A 21,199-nucleotide genomic window follows, 5' to 3' on the forward strand; every position below is an offset into this window, starting at 1 on the left:
CCTGATTCAGCCCTCCCTCAGGCAAAGTCATTCATTATCAGGGAACAGTTAGCCAGACGTCTCATGTGGGAATGCCAGAGACAGAATTAATAACAGTCTCTCTCATTAGCAGCCTGGCCTTCCACCATCGATCACATCAGAAGTGTTGCCGCACATACAGCGCTGATTATGTGCACGGGGCAAGGCTCAGCAGAGCTCAAAAGCCACTTAAATCTATCCAGCAGTGACTCCCTCAAGAACCCGCAATGTCCCCCAAACTAATAAACCTGACAAAGCACCGCCAGGGAAAATTCCTTGCGGATTTGAGATTTTCGCTCTCTTAATCTCCTAACTCAATAAAGCAAGCACTCCCTGCAACAAATTAAATACTTTTATGAAAGGAAGCCCTCCCCCACTTTCTTTGATGTTGGGTATGACTAGCCCCCTAACGCCAGGGTCTGGGGATCTGTGGGAGATGCTATTCTTCACCCCCTTTGTTGTCTTCTTATTCTACAGAGGCCCAGAATCCACTGCTATTTGCTGGCTCCTTGATTCTGGAAACTTTTGGGACTTCTGGCTTCCCTGAGGGTCTTTCCCTGGATATCAAAACAAGTTCCTAGAAGTTGGAGTGTGGGGGAGGGGAATGGAATGGACAAGAGCCTTGGGAGCACAGGGCAAAACACAAGAGACCTCAGACTGGAGGTCAGACAGGCCTGGGTGGCAATGCAGCCTGGGCTTTCTGTATTTCTGACCCTTGGCAAGCTGCTAGCCCTTCTGCACTTCAGAATCCCATCTACAAAGCCAGATTCCAGTTCTGCCCTCCTCAGGGTCACCATGGAGCTTGAATGTGGGTGAGCCTGCGTGCTCTTAGCACATTGGGGTTCAGTGGACCATGTGATGAGAAGAGGCTCCTGGGCTTGCAAGGGGGGACTGGTCCCCCATCTGTGGGCTGCAGGTTAGTTCCTCCCCGAGACCAGCAGCACCTTCTTCCAGACGCCCTTGTAGCAGAGAAGGCTGAAGGTGTGGGAATAAAGCTCTTCCCTCTGCCCAGCAACTGCCCAGGTCGCAGAGGGAAATTCCGGGCTGTGGGTGTCACAGTCTCATGAAGACCTCGTCCTGGGCATAGCTGGGAGTTAATTTATGCATTTCCAACTGGAACACTGTTGTCTCCAAGGGGGAAAAATGTGGGTCTCAGGAGAGAGAAGCCACGTGAACTGACAGTAACCATTCAGGCTTTGCCGTAGTCCAAACTTCAGCTCCACCTGACAGACCGTACTCCTCCGCATCTAATTTCTCTCAATGGAAATGAGTTGATGTCATCTTAATTTAATTATGCTTTGTTTTGTGTTTAAGACAGAGTCTTAGGTATTCCAGGCTGGCCTTGAACAAGCTATGCAACTGAGGATGACCCTGAACTTGTAATCCTCCTACCTCCATCTCCTCAGTGCTGAGGGTACGGCTGTGGGCTTCTACCCTCAGTTTGTGTGATGCTGGGGATCAAACCCAGGACATACTGAATGCAGGACACATTCTTTACCAATGGAGCCACAGCCATAGCTTGGATTTTAATTTAATAAAATCAAAATGGTTTTTCCTGCACGGAGAAATGGCTCAGCAGGTAAAGTGTTTGCCATTCAGGAGTGAGGACTAGATTTGGATCTCCAACACCACGTAAAAGTCAGGTGAGTATGACACTTCACCTGTAGTCTCAGGACCACCCTAGCCAAACTAATTGACGGGGGAAGTTCTGGATACAAGGGAGAGACCTTGTCTTAGACTATCAAGTGGAGAGCAATTGAGAAAAGAAAGATGCCTGATTATCAATCTTGACACCCCCCCACCACACACATGGGTATGTGTGCCCCAAGACAGGAAAACACACTACATACACACACCCTTCCTGGCAGAGGTTTAAAAAAATTATTACTCGATAGGTAATAATTAAAGGTGCATGCCTTTAATCCCAGCATTTAGGAGGCAGAGTCAGGCGGATCTCTGAGTTCCAGGCCAGCTTGGTCTACAGAGCAAGTTCCGGGACAGCCAGGACTACACAGAGAAACCCTCTCTTAAAAACAAAACAAAAACATTACCTATCTAGGAAAGAGAGGTGTAACTGGAGCCACAGGAAGGCTGAGGAACAACACACTGTCCGTCTTCTGTCTCTTAGGATCTCTCCCAGGCCCTCCTGCTGTTCCTGTCTCCCCCAACCCCTTCTTGGGTTTTGGGAACACGTGGGACTACTAATCTGTTCTGTTTGGTTCAGAGGTCCCTCTGTCCCTGTTACTGGGGCTACGACAGCACCAGTGTTGCTCAGACCTAACCAGCTCCTGACTTGACCACACAGCTTCCCACTAACCTACATGGATTTCCTCCTCTGTGCATGAGGCTCTCTCTCACTCTCCTCTGTCTGTCTGTCTGTCTGTCTGTCTGTCTGTCTGTCTCTCTCTGTCTCTCTCTCTCTTGCCTGTATGGTGTGATGCATGTATGTGTGTTCATGTGGGTGTGTAATCAAGTATACACACACATGCACACGCACACGCACACACACACACACATGCTTGCACGCATACTGGAAGTTTACATCTGAAGTCTTCCTCAATCGCTCTCCATTCTATTTCTTTCCCTTAAGCTCTTTCCAGAGCTCAGCTCACAGATTCCAGCTAGTCTAGTAGTCACTTGTCCTGTGAATCGCCTGTCTCTGCCTCCTGCGTCCTGGGATTACAGGTGACCACCACTCCTGCCCGGCTTTTCCTTGGGTTCTAGGAGTCCAAGCTCGGGTTCTCCCATTTGCTGGGCTAGCACTGTACCCACTGCTAGCCCCTGGATTCCTTATGCTTTCTTCTATGGCTCTACCTCTGCTTATCCAAACTGCTGAGAATGACGAGCCTAGACCCTTTCCCCACCATTCTGATTTATGCCCTTCTTCCTCCAGAAAGCTACCCCTCCCAGCCCTGTGCTGCACACCCACACCCACCCCTCGCCTTGCACTCCAGCCTGACTGGTACTTTCCCTTCCTTGGTCTTTAGTTTGAACCATTTGACATTAAAGAATATATATGGTGTCATGGGTCACTGTTTTATCTTTCTGTTTAGGTGCCCCCCTCTGTGTGTGCATGTGTATGTTTGCAAATATGTATGTGCTTATTCATGTGTATGAGAGTGTACATGTGTACGTAGGTGTGTATCTCAGGAGGAGAGGACAGAGCTCGTTCCTCAGGCTCTGACCACTGATTTTTAGGGAGACTCTCATGCTCTAGAAGTTATGCTAGGCTGGCTGGCCTTGAGCCCCTGAGATCAGTCTATCTCCACCTCCTGGCTGGCACTGAGGTCACAGGAGCAGCAAAGCATCGCTCCTGGCTTATTCTGGGGACAGAACTCAGGTCCTCGTGCCTCCATCAAGGACTTCCAGCTGAGCCAGCCCCTTGGTTCCTGCATCTTCACTTATTTGGCAGTAACAACCCACCAGCCTATACCCAAGACACGCCCCTCCGTCCTGACCCCTTCTCACCTGGCTGACTCCTTCCATTCCATCTGGTCCCCATCATGCTGTAGAGTGTCCATCTCTGTGAAGAGGGTGGGGTTGGGAACCTCATCTTCCTCCCCCAGGATGTCCTGCAGCTGCTCAGCAGCTGGAGACCCTGAAAAGTGAAGGAGTTGGGTGTGCTGAGTGCCCTGCGGAGGTCAGGAGGCCACAGGGCCAACAGGAAGGGAGCAGGCATGGGGCGGGGAGGGAGGGTCACTCACTAAGACTCAGTCCATATTCTGGGCCAGACTGAACTCTTGTCCCTTTGCCCTGGATGCGGATGTAAGTCTTTGAGATAAGAAAGGATTTGGTCTGTGTTTATTTCGGGGTCTCATCAGTGCCAGTGAAGGATGGGAAACAGCCAAAGCCGGGGCAGCAGCAGGATCCAGGAACAGGAAATGAGGACCAGCCTGGTCCAGCTGCATTTGGCAGAAAAGCCTCCAACTCTCTCTTGCTCCACTGGGTCCCAAGTCAGTCAGTGATGGTGAGGAGGCAGGCAGGCAGGGGAAGGCTGGGCTAGTGTTCCTCACTGGCATTGTGGGCCTGATTCCTGGGTGTCCTGCCTCCTCACCAGCAGCCCTCTGGAAGTCACCTCCCGAATGTTCTCAGGTACCGTCTTTCCTCCTTCCCTCCCTCCCTCCCACTCCTTCCCTCTTCCCATCGTGTAGTGACCCCCTACTCTGTGCCAGGCATCATCCTTGGTACCAGAAAGTAAGGCCATAAAGAAGACCCATGTTCTTGCTTGCTAATGTCGGTCTACGGCAGAGCGTAAACAAACCCCTGGACGACCACTGGGGAGAGTGCTGAGTGTCCTGAAAAAGACAGACTTCCCAAGGGCGGCTGTAGAAAGCATGCTGGTCACAGGAGCCCCTCTGAGAAAGGCGTTTGAATTGTGAGTGGAACACATCAGGATGAATTATGCTTGAGTGTGGTGGATGCCCTGTGTGGTTGCAGCACAGGCAGCCAATGAGAGGGACCACAAGCTCAGAAGATGAGCAATGCCTTGGCTGAAGGTATCCCCAGGCTCCTGCCACCTCCTACCCCCTTGTGTTGTCAAGGATGCTTCTTCCTCACCAGCCCTTGATTCGGCCTCCCATCAACCGTCCCACAGAGCTCCTGAGGTTTCCCCCTTTCTCCCAGTCTCTCATTGCCTCAGTTTCTCCCGCTTCTGCCTTCCTCTATTCATCAGTAGGTCTTCCGTTGTTTCTATTTTCAAGAACTCTATTGACACCTAACCTCGTCCCTGTAACTTCCAGGCAGGCATTTACCGCATCTTCACCGAATGTGTCCTGGAGTTCCAGAAGGTAGGGCACACAGTGTGTCTCTGGTCCACGTGGACATGACTCTCACAGTCACCACGTACCCGAGAAACCCCTGACTCAAGGCTTATTCTACAGACAGCCCTTATCGCCCACACCAACCCCGGCATCCAGGCTCAGAGCCCACAGCCAAAAGGTGCTTGACTGCGCAACCTCCAGCTTGCCTGTCAGCACCCCTCCTGTGCCCTTCACTGTCACCCCTGACCTTCGTGCCTCTCCATAAGTCACTTCAGCTCCTACACACTTCTGTGGGAAGACAGCGTGCAGGTATGAAGTACGTTCGATTTCTTTCTGCTAGTCCATAGGCTGCCACCAACTGCCCTTGGTCCAAAAGAGTCCTTCCTCCACTCACCCTCCCCAGTGTCACCCTCCCCAGGCCTGCTGCCTCTACTGCCTAAGGGCACCCCATCCACGCAGGCCTCCTAACAGGCTTGTGCAATGGACTTCGGGAATCACAGAGCTCTCTGGGCAGCACACAGCCTAAACAAGTTGGACAATTTGCCTAGCACAAGGTGCCAGTGGCTTATGTGTGTGCGGGTCCACAATGGACTTTGTTGATTCAAATTCGTCTGATTTTGAATTTTTTTGTTGTTTTAAACTTATTTCACTGGCTTTGAGTTTAAGGAAATTTTATGAAGAAGAAGAAGAAGGAGGAGGAGGAGGAGGAAGAGGAGGAGGAGGAAGAGGAGGAGGAGGAGGAGGAGGAGGAGGAGGAGGAGGAGGAGGAGGAGGAAGAGGAGGAGGAGAATCATTCCTGTAGGCATAGTGGCATACGTCTTCAATCCTAGCACCTGGGAGGCAGATGCAGGAGGATCTTTGTGAGTTTGAGGCCAGTCTTGTCTACATAGTGAATTCCACGATGGCCAGGATTACAAAGAGAGATCTTGTCTCAAAAAAAACCCAACCACCCCCCCCCAAAGAAAACCCCAATAAACAAAATAACCTGATCATTAAGAAAACACATTTCCCACCTTCGAATTAGAAGGCAACCATGGCTGCTTGATTCTGAGGAGACAAACCGGCTCCCCATGGGCTCAGAGGAGGATAATCACTGCTCTGTTTTGGTTTTGCCTTGCTGGGAACTGGACCCAAGGCCCACTTGTGCTGAGCAAGTTCTCCACCGCTGGGTTGCATGGCCGCAGCCTGATAGAAACCCTTCACATGTAGATTTGCTCTTGTACATCTCCAGCTGGAAAGCTTTGGCTGCCTCTCCATTATCTAAAGCTTGGGCCTGGTGATGTGGCTCAAACCATCCACAGCAATCTGGACCTAGCCTGCCTCTGAGCCCAGTCTAAAAACAAAAGGCAATGCCACCCCTTGGGCCTCTGTCCTCATATTTCATAAATCTAGAATCTTTCACACCCTTCAAGGCCCAGAAGAAGGTAAATAAATAGAGAGATCCTGAAGAGTTAGTAGATTAGAAAGCCTAGACAGGGTAGAGGTCTGTGCTGGAACCAGCCTGTCCGGGCAGTACCTGCTCCTTGGAACCGCTGAGGGCAGGAGTCTCCGGTGCTTGGTGCTGCCTCTGGCCCCAGCCTGTTTCCCTGCTGCTGGCTTCTCTGAGTATCCTCTTCCCCACACAAAAGCAAACTCACTTTTGCTCCAATTTAAGCAGCAAGGGAGGCGGGGAGGAGGAGGGCAGGAGAAGGACTAGAGGGAAGGAGGGAGACTGCGGCTAGCGAGAGAGGAATAAACGCAAAGAAACCAGAGATGGGGTGTGAGATTGCACAGAAATCCTGGGAGAAAAGAGCAAAAGAGGGAGAAAAGACGGGAGGGAGGTGGATGGGGAAATCAGAGGTATAACGAGAGAGGAGGCTTAGCAATGGCGCTCAAGCAGGAACCGTGTGGTGGCAGCTGAGGACTGTGAAAACACCAGGACTGCCCCTCCCTCCCCCCTCCCCACCCGCCCTCCCCAGAGCCTTTCCGGACAGACCTGGAGGCTCCTGTAGAGCAGGGCGCCTCTCCTCAGGCCCCCTTATAAAGGCTGAGGCAGGGAGGTAGGATTTGTGCGCAAACCCCCAGGACCTCTTAAGATCTTATGAATTTGGTGGCAAGAGCCTGGCAGGCCCTGTTCTTTCTGCCGCCTCTGGGAGTTGGGTGGAGGTTGGGGTTGTTATGGGGGGTGTTTGCTGTGAGGTCCACAGTGTTAAATGAAGATGGATTAGCTTCCTTCCCAACTTTAACAATTACGGGGCTTGCTGTTTGTGCCCACTACTGGGACAAAGTGCCAAACTGTCACTCACTGAACTGCAGGGACTGGCCACTTTGGGGTATGTGTGAACCCCACCGGAGAGTTACTTTGTTCTCTGAGGAACTCCTAATCTGGGTTTGGCTCAGCTAGTGCTTGCAATACACAAGGTCGAGCAGAGGTCACGGAGGCTCCCAGGCCTGCTACAAACTCTTGTTCCTTAAGCCCCTGGAGTGGGTGAGGTGACCTGGTGATGCCTACTATCCCCCACCACACGCTGGCCCATGCATGGGTCTTGATGGCATTTTCATATCCGGGGCTAGAAGATCCATCAAGGCCTGTTTGAGATGTGCTACAGTGCAGCCCAGGCGGCCTCAAGTTCACAAAGGATGAGCTTGAGGTCTGGAGCGTCTGAGGTTACAACCCAGTGTGCTGCTGCTGCTGCTTCCTCATTGGAGGAATGCTGGGGCTTGAACCTGGGACCTTTGATATGCTTCAATCCCCTGCTGTTTTTTGAGATTAGGTCTAGCTATGGAGCTCAGACTGGTCTCCAATTTTGACGTTCTCCTCCATTGCACTCCCAAGTGCAGGGGTTGCAGGTATGTACCACTGCCTGGCTCTCATCATGCCGTTCATTCAGAGCTTCAAGCAAACTCACTATCACCAAGACCTCAGCAGTGGGCAGCCCAGGAGGTTCTTTTTCTGGGGATTGTCCCCCACCAAGGGTCCTGGCTTCACAGATTACACTACACTGTGAGAGTGGTTGGCCTACCCCTTCCTGAGTCCTACTAGGTAGCAAATGGAGACTCTCTAAGCCAGAGACCAGGCAACCCATCACCTGAAGGAGGATTTCCAAAGATACTGGAGAGACAACATTTTAGAAGAGGCCAAGCCTAGATTCATCTCCCGATGCTGCAAATTATTATCAGTAGCATAATGACAAAACCTTAACCTTCCCGAGCCTCGGTTTCCCTACTTAGTACATAGAAATGATCACATCTGCTTCTTTGAATTCTGGTGAGAATAACTGGGATAATACCAGTCATGTGGCCAGCACCCAGCCAGGCCCTCAATGGTATTGCTACCATTGTGGCTTGTAGCTGTGACTCCTCCTTCCTATCACCAGTCACTAGCCTGCCCCACCCTGAACATCTCAGGAACCCAGACCTTTCCAGTGTCCAACCCCATCCTTCTCCCCGGGTCTTCCCTCCAGCCCACCCAAGGTTTAGCTTATTACATGCTGGGCCACTGACCTGGGTCTTCTATAAGGTGCTGTGGGCCCACAAACACATAGTATGTCACAAACTAGCCTTGGCCCCCATCGTGTGAAATGCCACAAGCAATGACATCTCTGGTCTATGACTACAGGAGGCACAGACTGGGGGCCCAACTATCGAAACAGACTCGGGCAAGCTAAGTATGGTAGCACACACCTGTAATGCCATCTCTTGAGAACTCAAGGCCAGCCTCAACTATGTGGTGAGTTTCAGGCTAGCCTGGTCTACAGGAGAGCCTATCTCAAAAAAGGAGAGAGAGAGAGAGAGAGAGAGAGAGAGAGAGAGAGAGAGAGAGAGAGAGAGAGAGGAGGGGGGAGGGAGGGAGGGGAGGGAGGGAGGGGAGAGGGAGAGGGAGAGAGAGAGGAGAAGAGGAGGGGAGGAATAATATGAAGTAAGGAGGAACAGGAGAAGAAAGAGAGGGGAAGAAAAGGAGGGGAAAGGAGGAGGAAAAGAGGGGAGGAAGAGGAAGGGAGGGGTGAGGAGGGAGGAGAAGAAGGAAAAAAGGAAGGGGAGAGGAGGAAAAGGACAGAGGAGGTAGGGGAAGAAGAGGAAGGAAGAAGGAGGGGTGAGGAGGAGGAAAGAGAGAAGAAAAAGGGGGAAGAAGGAGGAAATAGAGAGGAGGAAGAGGAGATGGGAAGGACTGGACTTGGAAGGGAACTATGTGTGGCTGGGCTGAGGTTCTGAAGCACACAGAGCGCCTCTTTCTCTGGGTGAGGACTGCCCACCCATTGCTTGGACAGAGCACAAGGTAATCTGGTGACCCCTAACCCTGGCAAGAAGCATGGGCTTCAGCCTAGGAAAGCCTTGGAGAGCAGTTAGGGTCATCAAAAGGTCAGCGACTTCAGGAGCCAATCTGTGAGTCTCTCCCCGCTTAGCTTTGCATGGTCAGGGTCTGCCCCACTTCCAGCACTTTGCTGTCCAGTGACCCAGGCTTACACAACATGGGCACACAGTAAACACTGTCTAGGTGAGTGAATTTCCAACACTCATGAGCACATCGGTGGGAGCTAAGCACCTAGGAGCCAGGAAAGAGGAGCTGGGGATGGAGTTGTAGGGGATGCATGTGGCTGTGTGTGGCACAGGGAGACAGAATACAGGGGACTGGGAGACATAATGCCAGGGTGCCAGGGTCATTCTTGTGAAGCGAAGTGAGTCTTTGGGAGAGGACTAGGAAGCCCTGTGCCCCAGTTTCATGACCGACAAAATTCCTTTTCCTGATTTTTACAAAAACTCCAAGTGTGTCTTCTAAGGCGGGAGAAGAGAGCCTGCCCATTTATGCCCACAGGAATCGCCCCTGTGGGAGGCAGTTTGGGGACATCGGCCAAGCCTGTGTTTCCCACCCCTGAAAGCCATCTTTGGGTGACACATGACTTGTGTCACTGGCCGATCCATGTCTGGAAAGGTTGGACTGGGTCTCTCAGTTAGCTGGCCTTTGTTCATGGTTCCTGGTGTTGTGAACCTGAAGATGGGGAGCTGGGGTGCGGACAGAAAAGAGGAATGAATAGACCTGCCTGCCCCGGAGCTGCTGGAAGAGACGTGCAGCCCCAGAGAGGGGACTTCAGCTCACTGCATCCTCCAGCTCAAGCCTTGAGTCAGCTGCTCTTGCATTGAGAGCCCACACATGCTCCCCTGGCAGAGACCTGATTCTTAGAAGTCTCTCCTTCCTCTCCTGGCTCTCTCTCTTGAGTCTTAGCTGCCCACTGAAGCTGATCTCTTGTAGATGAACTGTACCCTAAAGTAAACAAGGTCTGAGCAGGCCTTCTCTTCCAGAGCTCACTCTAGTTTCAGGGTACAGGAGGTCACCCTGGGAGGGTGCTTGTCAGAAATGCTGCCCACAACAGAAATCTGCCACAGATGGCCTTAATTGACATAGGAACTATGACCATCTCTGTCCCTTTTGGACCTGGTGGCCTATGTGAGTATAAGAAACCTTGTTCCTGTGTTTCTTAAAATGCCAAGACAGCAGAGGCATTCACCCATCTGGGCACAGGGAACTAACAGATAGCTCAGTGGTTAGGAGTGGTTGTTACTCTTGCAGAAGGCCCAGGTTCAGTTTCTCCCAACATCCATATTAGGTAGCTCCAGTTCTGGGGAGCTTGAGCACTCTCTTCTTGCTCTGGTGGTGCAGGCACACAGTACACATATGTACACTCAGGAACATACGTAAAAATAATACAGCTTTTTAAAAAGGAAACAAAAGTCACACAGGCCTAGTATCATGGTTTGCGTCTATAACCTCATTACCTGGGAAGCTGAGGTAGGAAGATTGCTATAAGTCAAGGCCAGCTTGGATCAGGGAGGAGATGGCTCAGTGGTTAAGAGCACGTGCTGCTCTTCCAAAGGATCTGAGTTTGGGACCTAAGTTCAGTTACCCACACCAGACAGCTCACAACTGTCTAAATTCCAGCTCTGGAGACTCTTAATGCTCACATGCACATCCACATAATTTAAAAAAAATAATAAAATAAATCTTTTAAAAAGAGAAACCTGTGCTGGATAATTTTACGACAACTTGACACAATATAAAGTTGTCTGAGTGAAGGGAACCTCAATTAAGAAAATGCCTCCATAATTCAGGTTGTAGGTGGGCCTATAGGGTATTTTCTTAATTAGTTATTGATGGGGGAGGGCCCAGTTCATTGTGGGTGGTTCCATCCCTGGGCTGGTGGTCCTAGGTTCTATAAGAACGCAGGCTGAGCAAGCCATGGGGAGCAATTCAGTAGGCGGCTTCCCTCCATGGCCTCTGAATCAGTTCCTGCCTCCAGGTTCCTGCCTTGATTGAGTTCCTGTCCTGACTGCTTTTGATAATGAACTGTTTACATGGAACTGTGAGTGAAGTCAACCCTTTCCTCTCCAACTTGCCTTTTGTCACGGTGTTTCATCTCTGAGTGTGTATTTGAATCAGCCTATCTCGGAGACCCTTGGGTAGAGGAGATGTTGTAGAGAGAAATTAGTCCTCTGCCCTTGCCCATCCTCGTCAAAAATGGAGAAAGGGGTGGGGATGTGGCTCAGTTGGTAGAGCACTTGCCTAATACGCACAAAGCCCTGGTTTGATCCCTGGCGCCTCTAGTGGTGCATGTCTGTAAATCCAGCATTGGGAGGTGGAAGCAACAAGATCAGGAGTTCAAGGCTGACCTGCGCTATATGGCAAGTTAGGGCTCATCCTGGGCTACATGACTCCCTGCCAGAAAAGGGGGGGAGGGAGAGAGTGCGCACATGCTCATAGGAAAGGAAGGAACGAACAAAAGGCAACGTGAAAGTCTTCTTGATTCTGAAGTCTTGGGACTCTAAGACTCTAGTGTCTATATAGGAAATAGCCTTTCTTCTCCTTTGCTGCTTATCCTGGACTGGGTTTGATTTTTTTCTTTCTTTTTCATTATTTTTATTGTATGTGTATGGTTGTTTTGTCTACATGTATGTCTGTGTACCGGGTGCATGCCTGTTGCCTGTAGATGCAGAAGATGGCATTGGATCCACTGGGACTGGAATTACGGACCCGTGTGAGCCACCACATGGGTGTGGGAATCAAGCCCACAATCAAGTGGAAGAGTAGCCAGAGCTCATATTTGCTGAGCCCTCTCACCAGCCCCAGTTCTGGTGTTTGAATGGCCTTATGACAGCAAACAGAAGATAGCTTCAGCACTTTCTCTTGCCCCTCCCACCGACAAGAGGTATAAGCTTCTCCGCAGCAGTAAGGCTGGCAAAACCAGAAAAATGTCTGCTCGTGGAGGAAAAAGCTTGGGCTCTGTGCTCATGGGGCTCTGTGCTCTCAACGTGGGTTAACATATGCAAGTGTGTCAACAGTTGTTAAAAGCCAACCAGGCACAATAGACTGTGTCAGGTACTCTATCTGTTTGTATCTCGTTTGGCAACCCTGGCAGTCTGGTGTGGCCAGCCATCCAGTTCACCTGAACAGATGTGATTTTATCGCCGGAAGTCCTGCCTCCTCATCCCTGGAAATACCTCTACCTTGTGAAGACCAGGGTAGTTGGTATCCACCACAGCCTTCCACCTACAGATGAGGGGACTGGATGCTGGGACGTCCCAGGTTGGGTCTGCCCCCACTTGATGGGGTCTTGTGCTAAGTTCTTATTAGCAGCTGAGCAGAGAGGAGACAACTGTGTGCATCTAAGGCTCTTGCTTCCACGGTGTCTCAAGAGATTCTCAGACAAGAAAACCGTTTCTTTTCCAGTGTAGAAAGCATGTCTCTCGTCCACGCTCATTATGGCTTGAGGGTTCTACTCATCGCACATTCTAGGCCTGAATGCAGCCTGAACAACTGTACAAATTGAGCTCCTAAATTATATGTACGCTGAGAACAGAGAAAGGTAAGGAAGGAGAGGGAGAGGGAGAGGGAGGGAGGAAGAGAATATGCTATTATTCCCCTTTCTTCCCAACCATCCTGTCTCTGTTGCTGGCCACTGACGAAGAGTAACATTCACACAGGCTTGGGAGTCAACGGTTCGTTTCCCAGCTTCCCTGATTACAGGCTGCATTATGCTTCGTGTCTTTGAACTTTGGTTTTCTAAAATAAATACGGGATAATGATATACCTCTCCCTCAGGGAGATGCGAGGATTAACTAAGATGATTATTGTGTGCTTCAAATTGTACTGCAGAGCTACAGTGAATCAAAACAGCACAGTACCGGTAAACAACAACAACAAAATAAAATAAAAGCACACACAGATAATGGAACAAAGGAAGCAAAGGTGTCTAGACATGAATCCAGGTACATGGAGTCAATTGGTATGCAACCAGGGTAGCAAGAACATAGAATGGGGAAAGGACAGTTACTTTATTAATAGTATTGGCAAACAATGGATATTCATTGCGAGGGAATGAAACCAGACACCCTTATGCCATGCACAAGATCTCAAAAGAGATTAAAGACTCCAGAGTAAAACCTCCAAGCCAGGGACTGGAGGGATGGCTCAGTGGTCACCGACTCGAACTGAGCCCTGGCTCCCTGCTCCCATGTGATGGAAGAGGAGATCCGGCTCCCACAAGCTGTCCTTTGAGCTCCACACTTTCACCACGACACAGACCTTTACCCACAAAACAAATGTAAACAAACAAACAAACAAAAAACAAAAATTTTTAAATTTCCAAGCCACAAAACTTCCCTCCAACATAGAAGGAAATTTCCTTGACAACAGTCCCACTGGTGACTTTTGGGAACTGACACTAAAACACAAAAAAACAAAAACAAGTGGGTAGGGCAGCATCGAATGAAGGCTCCTCTGCAGACCTCAGCCAGACGAAAGCACCTTGCAGTGCTGGGACTACAAACCATGCCTGGGTCAAGTGCTGAGCATGAAACCAGAGCTTCCCGTGTGCCGGGCGAGTGCTGTGAGCCACCCCTCCACCCAGAGCACAGTTCCCAGTCACAGAGCGAGCACGGAGAGCTTCAGGTTAGCTGTGTCAGGGAGAGGAGAGGAGTAGTGTAGCCCTGAGGGTCAACACTGAGCCCATAGAAGTCACCCGTATTCCACAGAGAAACTCCCACCAGCAGGTTGGCCCTTGAAGGAACTTACGAGTTCTTTTAGTAAGATCCACGCCGCCTCCCCGGCCACTGGCCCTGACCCCTGGGCCAGCCAGCTCCTGCTGTGGTTTGTCTGGCTGCAAAGCCCACTGGACTTTTTGTAGGCCTGGAAGATGTCCCTTTGAGTCACTTTTCCTTTGTGTGTAACTGGGGACTGGAAATCCAATATGTATTGAAGGAAAATCTGTGGAAACAGCACAGAGAGTTACAGTTACAGCGACAGCTTCCAAAGCAGTATGGAAACACGGGCTGCCTGGTAGAACCAAAGTCCTGACACTGGGGAAGACAGAATTCTACCTGTGAACCAACTCAGCAGGTGCTGGGAATCGCGGTCTGTTAAAATGTGCACAGGGGTGGGGGTGAGAGTGGCGGGGGTGGGGGCGGGGCATCTCTCATTTTTGCCTCTCCACAGCATTGACAACCAACAAGCCCAGGAAAATAAATCCAAATCCAAAACCTGAAGCATGCTTTCTCCTGGATGCTCCTGTTTTCCCATCAGTGTACAATGAAAGCATCACGACTCAGAAGTTCCCATCACAGGCTGTTCTTGTAGAAGACCTGAGTCTGGTCCCCAACACCCGTACCAACGGCTCACGATAACCTGCCTGGAACGTCAGCTCCAGGGGCCCCAAGAGAAATAGCCCCACAGTTGCCCACGCAGGTTCTAACTTAGCTGCTCTTTTCACAATCTGTTAAATGTTGGTATCTCTCATTGATCATAGCTAGGAGCATTCGTGAATTCAATGGCTTTCTGTGTGTGTGGGGGACTCTGCCCTGTCCACTCAGACAAAATGCCCAGTCATGTGGTCCCTTGAGACAAGTTCAGTTCAGTAGTTTGTCACTGCGGTGTGACCGTGTCAGCTACCACACCTCAAAAACTGCACAAAAAACTGTGGGGGAGGGGGGCGTGTACACTTGTTCACTGGTTTGGGCTCATGAGCATGCGCACTCTCCCCATTATTCATTTAGGGACCCAGAGCTGGATGCCTGAACTTGTCTACCCAGGCAACTTGCTCTGAGGAATTCCTATCTCTGTATTCCAAGAGCTGAAATTCCACTCCTGGACTCCCCATGCACCTAACATTTACATGTGTTCTGGGGAGCTAAACTCTGGTTTTCACACTTGCACAACAAATAGCAAATGCTTAACCCACTGAGTCACCTCCCAGTCTCTCTCTCTCTCCCTCTCTCCCTCTCCCTCCCTCTCTCTCTCTCTCTCTCTCTCTCTCTCTCTCTCTCACACACACACACACACACACACACACATACATACATAGAGGGGGGTTCTTCTAGCTCTGTAGACCAGGCTGGCCTCGAACTTACAGAGATCCCCCTGCCTCTGCCTCCCGAGTGCTGGGATTAAAGGCGTGCCGAGTGCTGGGATTAAAGGCGTGCGCCACCACCACCCAGCCCAATCATAATAGTTTAAAAGTAAGCTTATGGTTTGATGTGAGGCCACAGTCAGAGCTACTTAGTAGCCTGTGAGCCTGGATTAGATTGGACATGTCTGCTAGGACCCGGTAGCTGGCTCCACCCGCTTCAGGGACACACTGCCAAGGCAGGAGAGTGCTCTCAGTCTCCAATTAAGAATGCTGATACAGCGGCACTCAGGAGTGCTCCGACCCTTGTGGGAGTAACATCAAGCTTTCAAGTGTCATCACCTTGACCTGGCTGTCTCCTCCTGTAGACTGAAGGATCCAGCTTTCCGACCCCAGCCTTCTCCTCTTCCACCTTCATCACTACGGAGGAAAAGATGAACACAGCTTCAGAACATTAAAGATGCAGGAGGCCAGGGAGATGGCCCAGTCAGTAAAATCCTGCCTTGCCAGCAGAACCCACTTTAACAAAAACCAGATGTGGTGCCAGATGTGGTGATGAACACTTGTAATCCCAGTGATGGGGAGTCAGAGACAGGCCGGTCCCTGGAACTCAGTGGCCAGCCAGCCTAGTTGAGTTTGAGAATTCCAGGTGAAAATGAGAACGCTTGTCTCAAACACAAGATGGGTTGGTTCCATGCCTCAGCCTTTGGCCTCCACATGTACAACAAATTCATGTGCATGTCCACCAGAACATACATATGCACACAAAACAAAATAAAATTGTAAATTAAAAATAAAATATAGATGATAATGGCTGCCACTAATGGGCAGTATTTTGAGTGCTTCTCCCGTATGACTTAATAGAATAGTCTCATCAGTAATAATAGTAATCTACTCTGCCGAGGATGCAGCCCAGATCCTTACCTATCTTTTCTTTATTTGTTTATTTGTTTGTTTTTGAGACAGGGTTTCTCTGTGTATTCCTAGCTATCCTAGAACTTGTTCTGTAAACCAGGCTAAACTTGAACTCACAGAGATCCTCCTGTCTCTGTCTCCAGATTACTGGGATCAAAGGCATGTGCTACCACCACCAGGTCACTTAAAATTTATTTGTTTATTTTGAGACAAAGTTTGTGTATAACCCTGAGTGACCCGGAAGTCACTATATAGACAAGGCTGGTCGGGAACTCAGGCATCTGCCTGCCTTCCTCCCAAGTGGTGGGCTGAAAGGCATTTGTCACCAAGGCCTTGCTTATCTTAAACAAATGTTCAACCCCCGAGCCCCACATCCAACCATATCAGAACCCTTATACAGATCTGGAACTGAGGCACTAAGAATCTAAATTACTGTCAAAATGGAAAAAGGGAAATTCAAACCTAGATTGTCTGTTTTGGGAACTATACAGAATTCTTAGCCTTACAGTTTCTAAAAATACATTTTTACCATAAAAATAATGGAGGTGTCAAACTTGGCAGTTCAAGATTTTGAACACCCGAGCTGATCAGTAACCTTGAGTTCCTGGTACAAAAGGCTCATCATTATTTTTTCCAGTTTTATTTTGTTGTTGTTGTTTTGAGACAGAGTCTCACTATAGTACTAGCTGGCCTGAAACTCACTGTGAAGACCAAACTAGTCTCTAACTCACAAAGACATTCCTGCCTCTACCTCTTGAGTGCTGGGAATAAAGGTATTCATGACGACTCCTGGTGTGTTCGCCACCACATCCTGCATGTTCAAGAACTTTTGAGCAATACAAAATAAATAACAAAGGCCAAGAATGATGGCAAAGCCCTTTCATTCCAGGCCTCAAGAGGAGAAGCAGGCAGATCTCTTTGTGTGAGGTCAGCCTGGTCTACACAGTGAATTCCAGGCCAACTAAGGCTATATAGTGAGATCCTACCTCAAAAACAAACGATAATAAAACAAGATCGATCAATTGTGCCAACAAGTGTGGTAACTGTTGGGCTGTTGTCTGTAGGGTTGATGGCTGGCTGGTGTGCAGCCTCCCTGACCGCTGGCCATTACGAATGGCCAGTGTCGAGGCATATTGGTTGCTAAGTCCTCTGAACACCACTGGTGGTAATAACTGCCTTTGGTGCTGGAGAGAAGGAGGGCCAGAAGAAAAAGCAAGCAGCAAGGAGTCTAGGGCTGGTGCAATGGCGAGCTGGGTGAGAGGCCTTCAGGATGACTGCTAGCTCCTTTACTGTAGAGACAGCTCCATCTCAGTGGCTTTGCAAACTTACCCTCTGCTGTGCTGTCTTGACATAATACACTGGAAAGCCCGTATAAGAGCACAGATGGGGAGTGGGTCCCGTTCCGAGGAAATCCCAGCCCACTCCTGGAACTCCCCACATTTCCCCTAACATAGCTCACGAACAGTTTACCTTTAAAATGAGCCAGCTAAAATCCCAGTGGGGCCAGAGGGATGTCTCTGGGGAGAAGCATCCCCCAGAGCCTGGGGACTGAGCTCAGTTCCCCAAATCCACATAGAGGTGGAGGGGAGAACTGACTCCACAAAGTTGTCCTCTGACCTCTACAGACTTGCGTGACAAGTGAACACCACACATAGATGATAAAGATGACTAATTAATTACATTCATATTTTAAACTGCAACAGAGCAGCTCTCTCCCTTTTATCTAGATGTCTACCTTTCATTTTTCCCTGAGACAGCATCTCATGTATCCCACAATGGCTTTGTGCTTGAGATACATGCGTGCACGCATACACAGACACACACACATGCACACACGTGCACACATACACACACACGTGTGGGCACCCACACGTGCACGCATGCTCATGCACACACACACTGAAAAAAAGATGAAGTAGCAACAAGGAGACTTAAATAATTTGTCCCAAGTCATATAGTGGCTCTGGTGGAGCCAGGATTTAAACTGAATTATTTCTGGTTCCTAAGCCCAAGGGAGTAAGAGAAGGTGAGAGAAGGGGAGAATGGAAGAGAAAGGAGGGAGGGGAGAGCGAAAGAAGAAGGGGTCCGGCATGAGCTTCTGCCAGTCTCCCACTTTTGGGTTCCAGGCCTTCCTGAGCGCTGGCTGAAGTCCTGCACTCACCACAGCCCAGGGACCTATACAAGCTGACTCTCTCAGCACCTTCAGTAGATTAGAACGAGTTATGTCTGAAGAGTACGAATGCCTACAGCCACCTACTATGATAGGTTACCAAATGCCTTAACCACCTACTGTGATAGGTTACCAAAAGACTTATGGCAATGGCCCCTGGATGCAGCAAGGGAAGAGCTTGCAGGGTCAGCTTTTTCTTATCTCCAGGCCCTCCCTTGCTAGAGTACCTCCATTTCCCCATCCACTTTGGATCCCAAATCACCTTGGCCTTGAGTACGGTTCACAGTTCAGACAAAATTTTCTTTTGTTCTGAGATATTGGCCAGCACATTTCCATGTCCCTGCTGCCAGCCCAGAATCTAGGATCCTCAAGAACAATCTAAAACCTTCCTGGCAAAACAGATACTCTGAAGTTGAGGGGCTGAGTCCGTGGTACCCTAGCACATAGACACCCAGAGTCCCCCACCCAAGCCACCTTTGCGTCTGGTGTAGGAGGACATAGTGATATAGCTAGCCTTAAAGGTACATAGCACCAGGAGCTGGAGATATGATGCAGTGGTTAAGAGCATGAGCTGCTCTTCCAGAGGACACAGGTTCAATTCCCAGCACCCACATGGCAGCTCACAGCTGTCTGTAACTCTAGTTCCAGGGTACCTGACACCCTCAAAGAGGCAAAACACCAATGCACATAAATAAAAACAAAAACAAACGAAAAACAGATATATAGCACCTCATGACCATCAATGCCCTAGTGACAGAATCATCTGCCAGTTAAACACCCACCGCCCTGCTCCATCCTCAGGGCACATTGATTCAGGCACACCCATTCAGATATGTGCACCAGAGGCCTGGACATAGTTGAATGAAACAACAGTCTGACTATTAGGGAAGAAAGGCAGAGGATACTGATTTGTCCTCGGCGCTAGGCAGCCGCAGCTCTAGACATGAACTATCTAGAGAACGCTTGCACTGCACTCTGCCGTCTAGGAGTTTTTTCGCCCACCTGTCTTTTAAGCCATTTGACCTTTATGGTTAAGAATGTTAACCAGACAGCATCATGTCTGGTGAGCCCAGAGTATCTCCGGAACGAAATTCCCCTCTGGTTCACCCTGGATGATTTTATCAAATGAATTGACAAAAATGACCTTAGGAAGCTGAGCTGGAAGCCAGACAAAGGAAGGTGGCATGGTTGCCCATGCCAGTTGTTCCAGCACATGAGAGGTGGAGGAACTGCATAGCCAGTTCCGGGACAGCCTAGGACACAGGCTACCCTGACTCACACAAACCAAACAAAATAAAGAAACCAAAGAAATGCCACCTTCCCACTGGAGGCTCATTTGTTGTTCGGGCCTGCCAAGCAAACTGCTATACTCCAGAAGAGAAGAACAAGAAAATGAAATGTCCCTGAGCAATTGACAGTAATCATGGCAGGTGCCATATTCACAACCTAGAAACAAAAACGCACAATGAAGACTTAGCAACTGGTCTTTCTTCATCCAGGTGTTTCCAACAGTCGCAACCTGTCTCTCTACAACTCTCAGGCAGAGAAGAGGCAAGCCTCCGGCTTCTGGGTGTTTCTTAAGTACAGCCAGTCTCACCAATGTTGTAAAGACAGACAGAAATACACAGGCCTAGAAGCGAAGGAGACTTCAGATGGAAGCAAGCGGAAATGATTCACTAGGTTCTGGGAGCGCAAGAGGCTCTGCTCACCTTCATTCCTTTGGAGAATTCATACCCCGAATCAGTGGACTCAAGGCACTAGAACGACTAACACGGTGCAATTCTTCAAAGGAAAGGCAGACACCAGGGCTCGCCTGGAGAGTCTGTCTAGCATTCTGGGTCAGTGTGTGTGACGATCACACTTCAACACCAGCAGTCCACACCAAACACACACACACACACACACGCACACACACACACACACTTTGTCTATCACACTTTAAGCTGCAGACTTACCCGTGTGTTCCCAGCAGCAGACACCAGGCTCCAAATGGCTGGAAGGCCAGAGTCCTTGGCTTGGCTCCTGTTGGGTGGGCAGGAAGGCTTTCTGTGGCTTCCAGGCTGAGCAGTATTTGGGCCATCGGAGATTGACTTCTGGGGTTCAGTAGCGGTCAGTCTTAGCCTTGTGACCAGGGTGGGGGAAGGGACACTCCCGCAGGGTTAGGCAGGGATGTCTGATTGGCTGACAGACAAGGGTATAGCAGGGACTAACTAGAGCCCACAACAGCATGGGCAGGAGATTTTGCTCCAAATATCTTTTCCAATTTCACTGGTGATTTTAACCTGGTGAGCATTTCATGGCTGTGGTATATTCCAGTCTTGAGTATGAAATACTGATTTATCTCCCTGCTTGATTGTACCCAAGATTTTTTTTCTCTTTGCAATTCTGTATTGTGTGTGTGTGTGTGTGTGTGTGTGTGTTCCTGCCATAGCAACATGCAGCGGTCAGAGGGCAGCTTGTGGGTTCCAGTTTTGAACTGAAGGCGTCAGGCTTGTCAGCAGGTGCCTTTGCCCACTGAGCCATCTTGTTAGCCTCAGATCTTTCTTGTAAATTCTGACTTGGAGGGATGTTACAGTTGGAAGAAAACTTGGAGATGATCTTACCCAACCCCAAAGTACCCAACTTGAGTTAAGGGAAACTGAGGCCCAGAGAGATGTGGCCTCATTTCCAGGAGCCTGCGCAGGCCTAGGATGGCTGTCACACACTATGGTGACCCCTGTTGACTCAAAGTTACAGCTCCTTTGAGAGTCTCCAGCTTTCAGGTGTTAGATCTCTGAGGACGGGTAAGATGGTGGCATGGGATCCGACGCTGCAGGTACCTGAAGGTGCAGCTGACAGACTGAGGAACGGCTGCAGAATGATGCAGCCAGGGCTACAGTCGGAACCTTTGGACATGGGGAGTTTCCTTGCTTTTTTGCATATTGTTTTGCCCTCTAATATGGGAAAGACTTTGTTTTGTTTGCTGA

At 49.7% G+C, this 21,199-nt stretch overlaps 1 protein-coding gene across 1 annotated transcript in view; it reads right to left on the reverse strand.

Moving 5' to 3' along the window:
- The window catches only part of Slc4a5 (solute carrier family 4 member 5), a 73,343-nt gene extending 57,777 nt beyond the window's left edge, over positions 1-15,566 (reverse strand). Inside the window, exons 1-3 of the mRNA XM_038319309.1 lie at positions 15,491-15,566; positions 13,822-14,013; positions 3,487-3,616 (exon numbers count right to left, since the gene is read on the reverse strand). Of these exons, the coding sequence (XP_038175237.1) occupies positions 3,487-3,616; positions 13,822-14,013; positions 15,491-15,566 (398 nt within the window). The remainder of the gene's footprint in view (positions 1-3,486; positions 3,617-13,821; positions 14,014-15,490) is intronic.
- Positions 15,567-21,199: the final 5,633 nt, after the last annotated feature.

This window comes from Arvicola amphibius, chromosome 2 (assembly GCF_903992535.2).
Source record: "Arvicola amphibius chromosome 2, mArvAmp1.2, whole genome shotgun sequence".
Lineage (NCBI taxonomy): Eukaryota > Metazoa > Chordata > Mammalia > Rodentia > Cricetidae > Arvicola > Arvicola amphibius.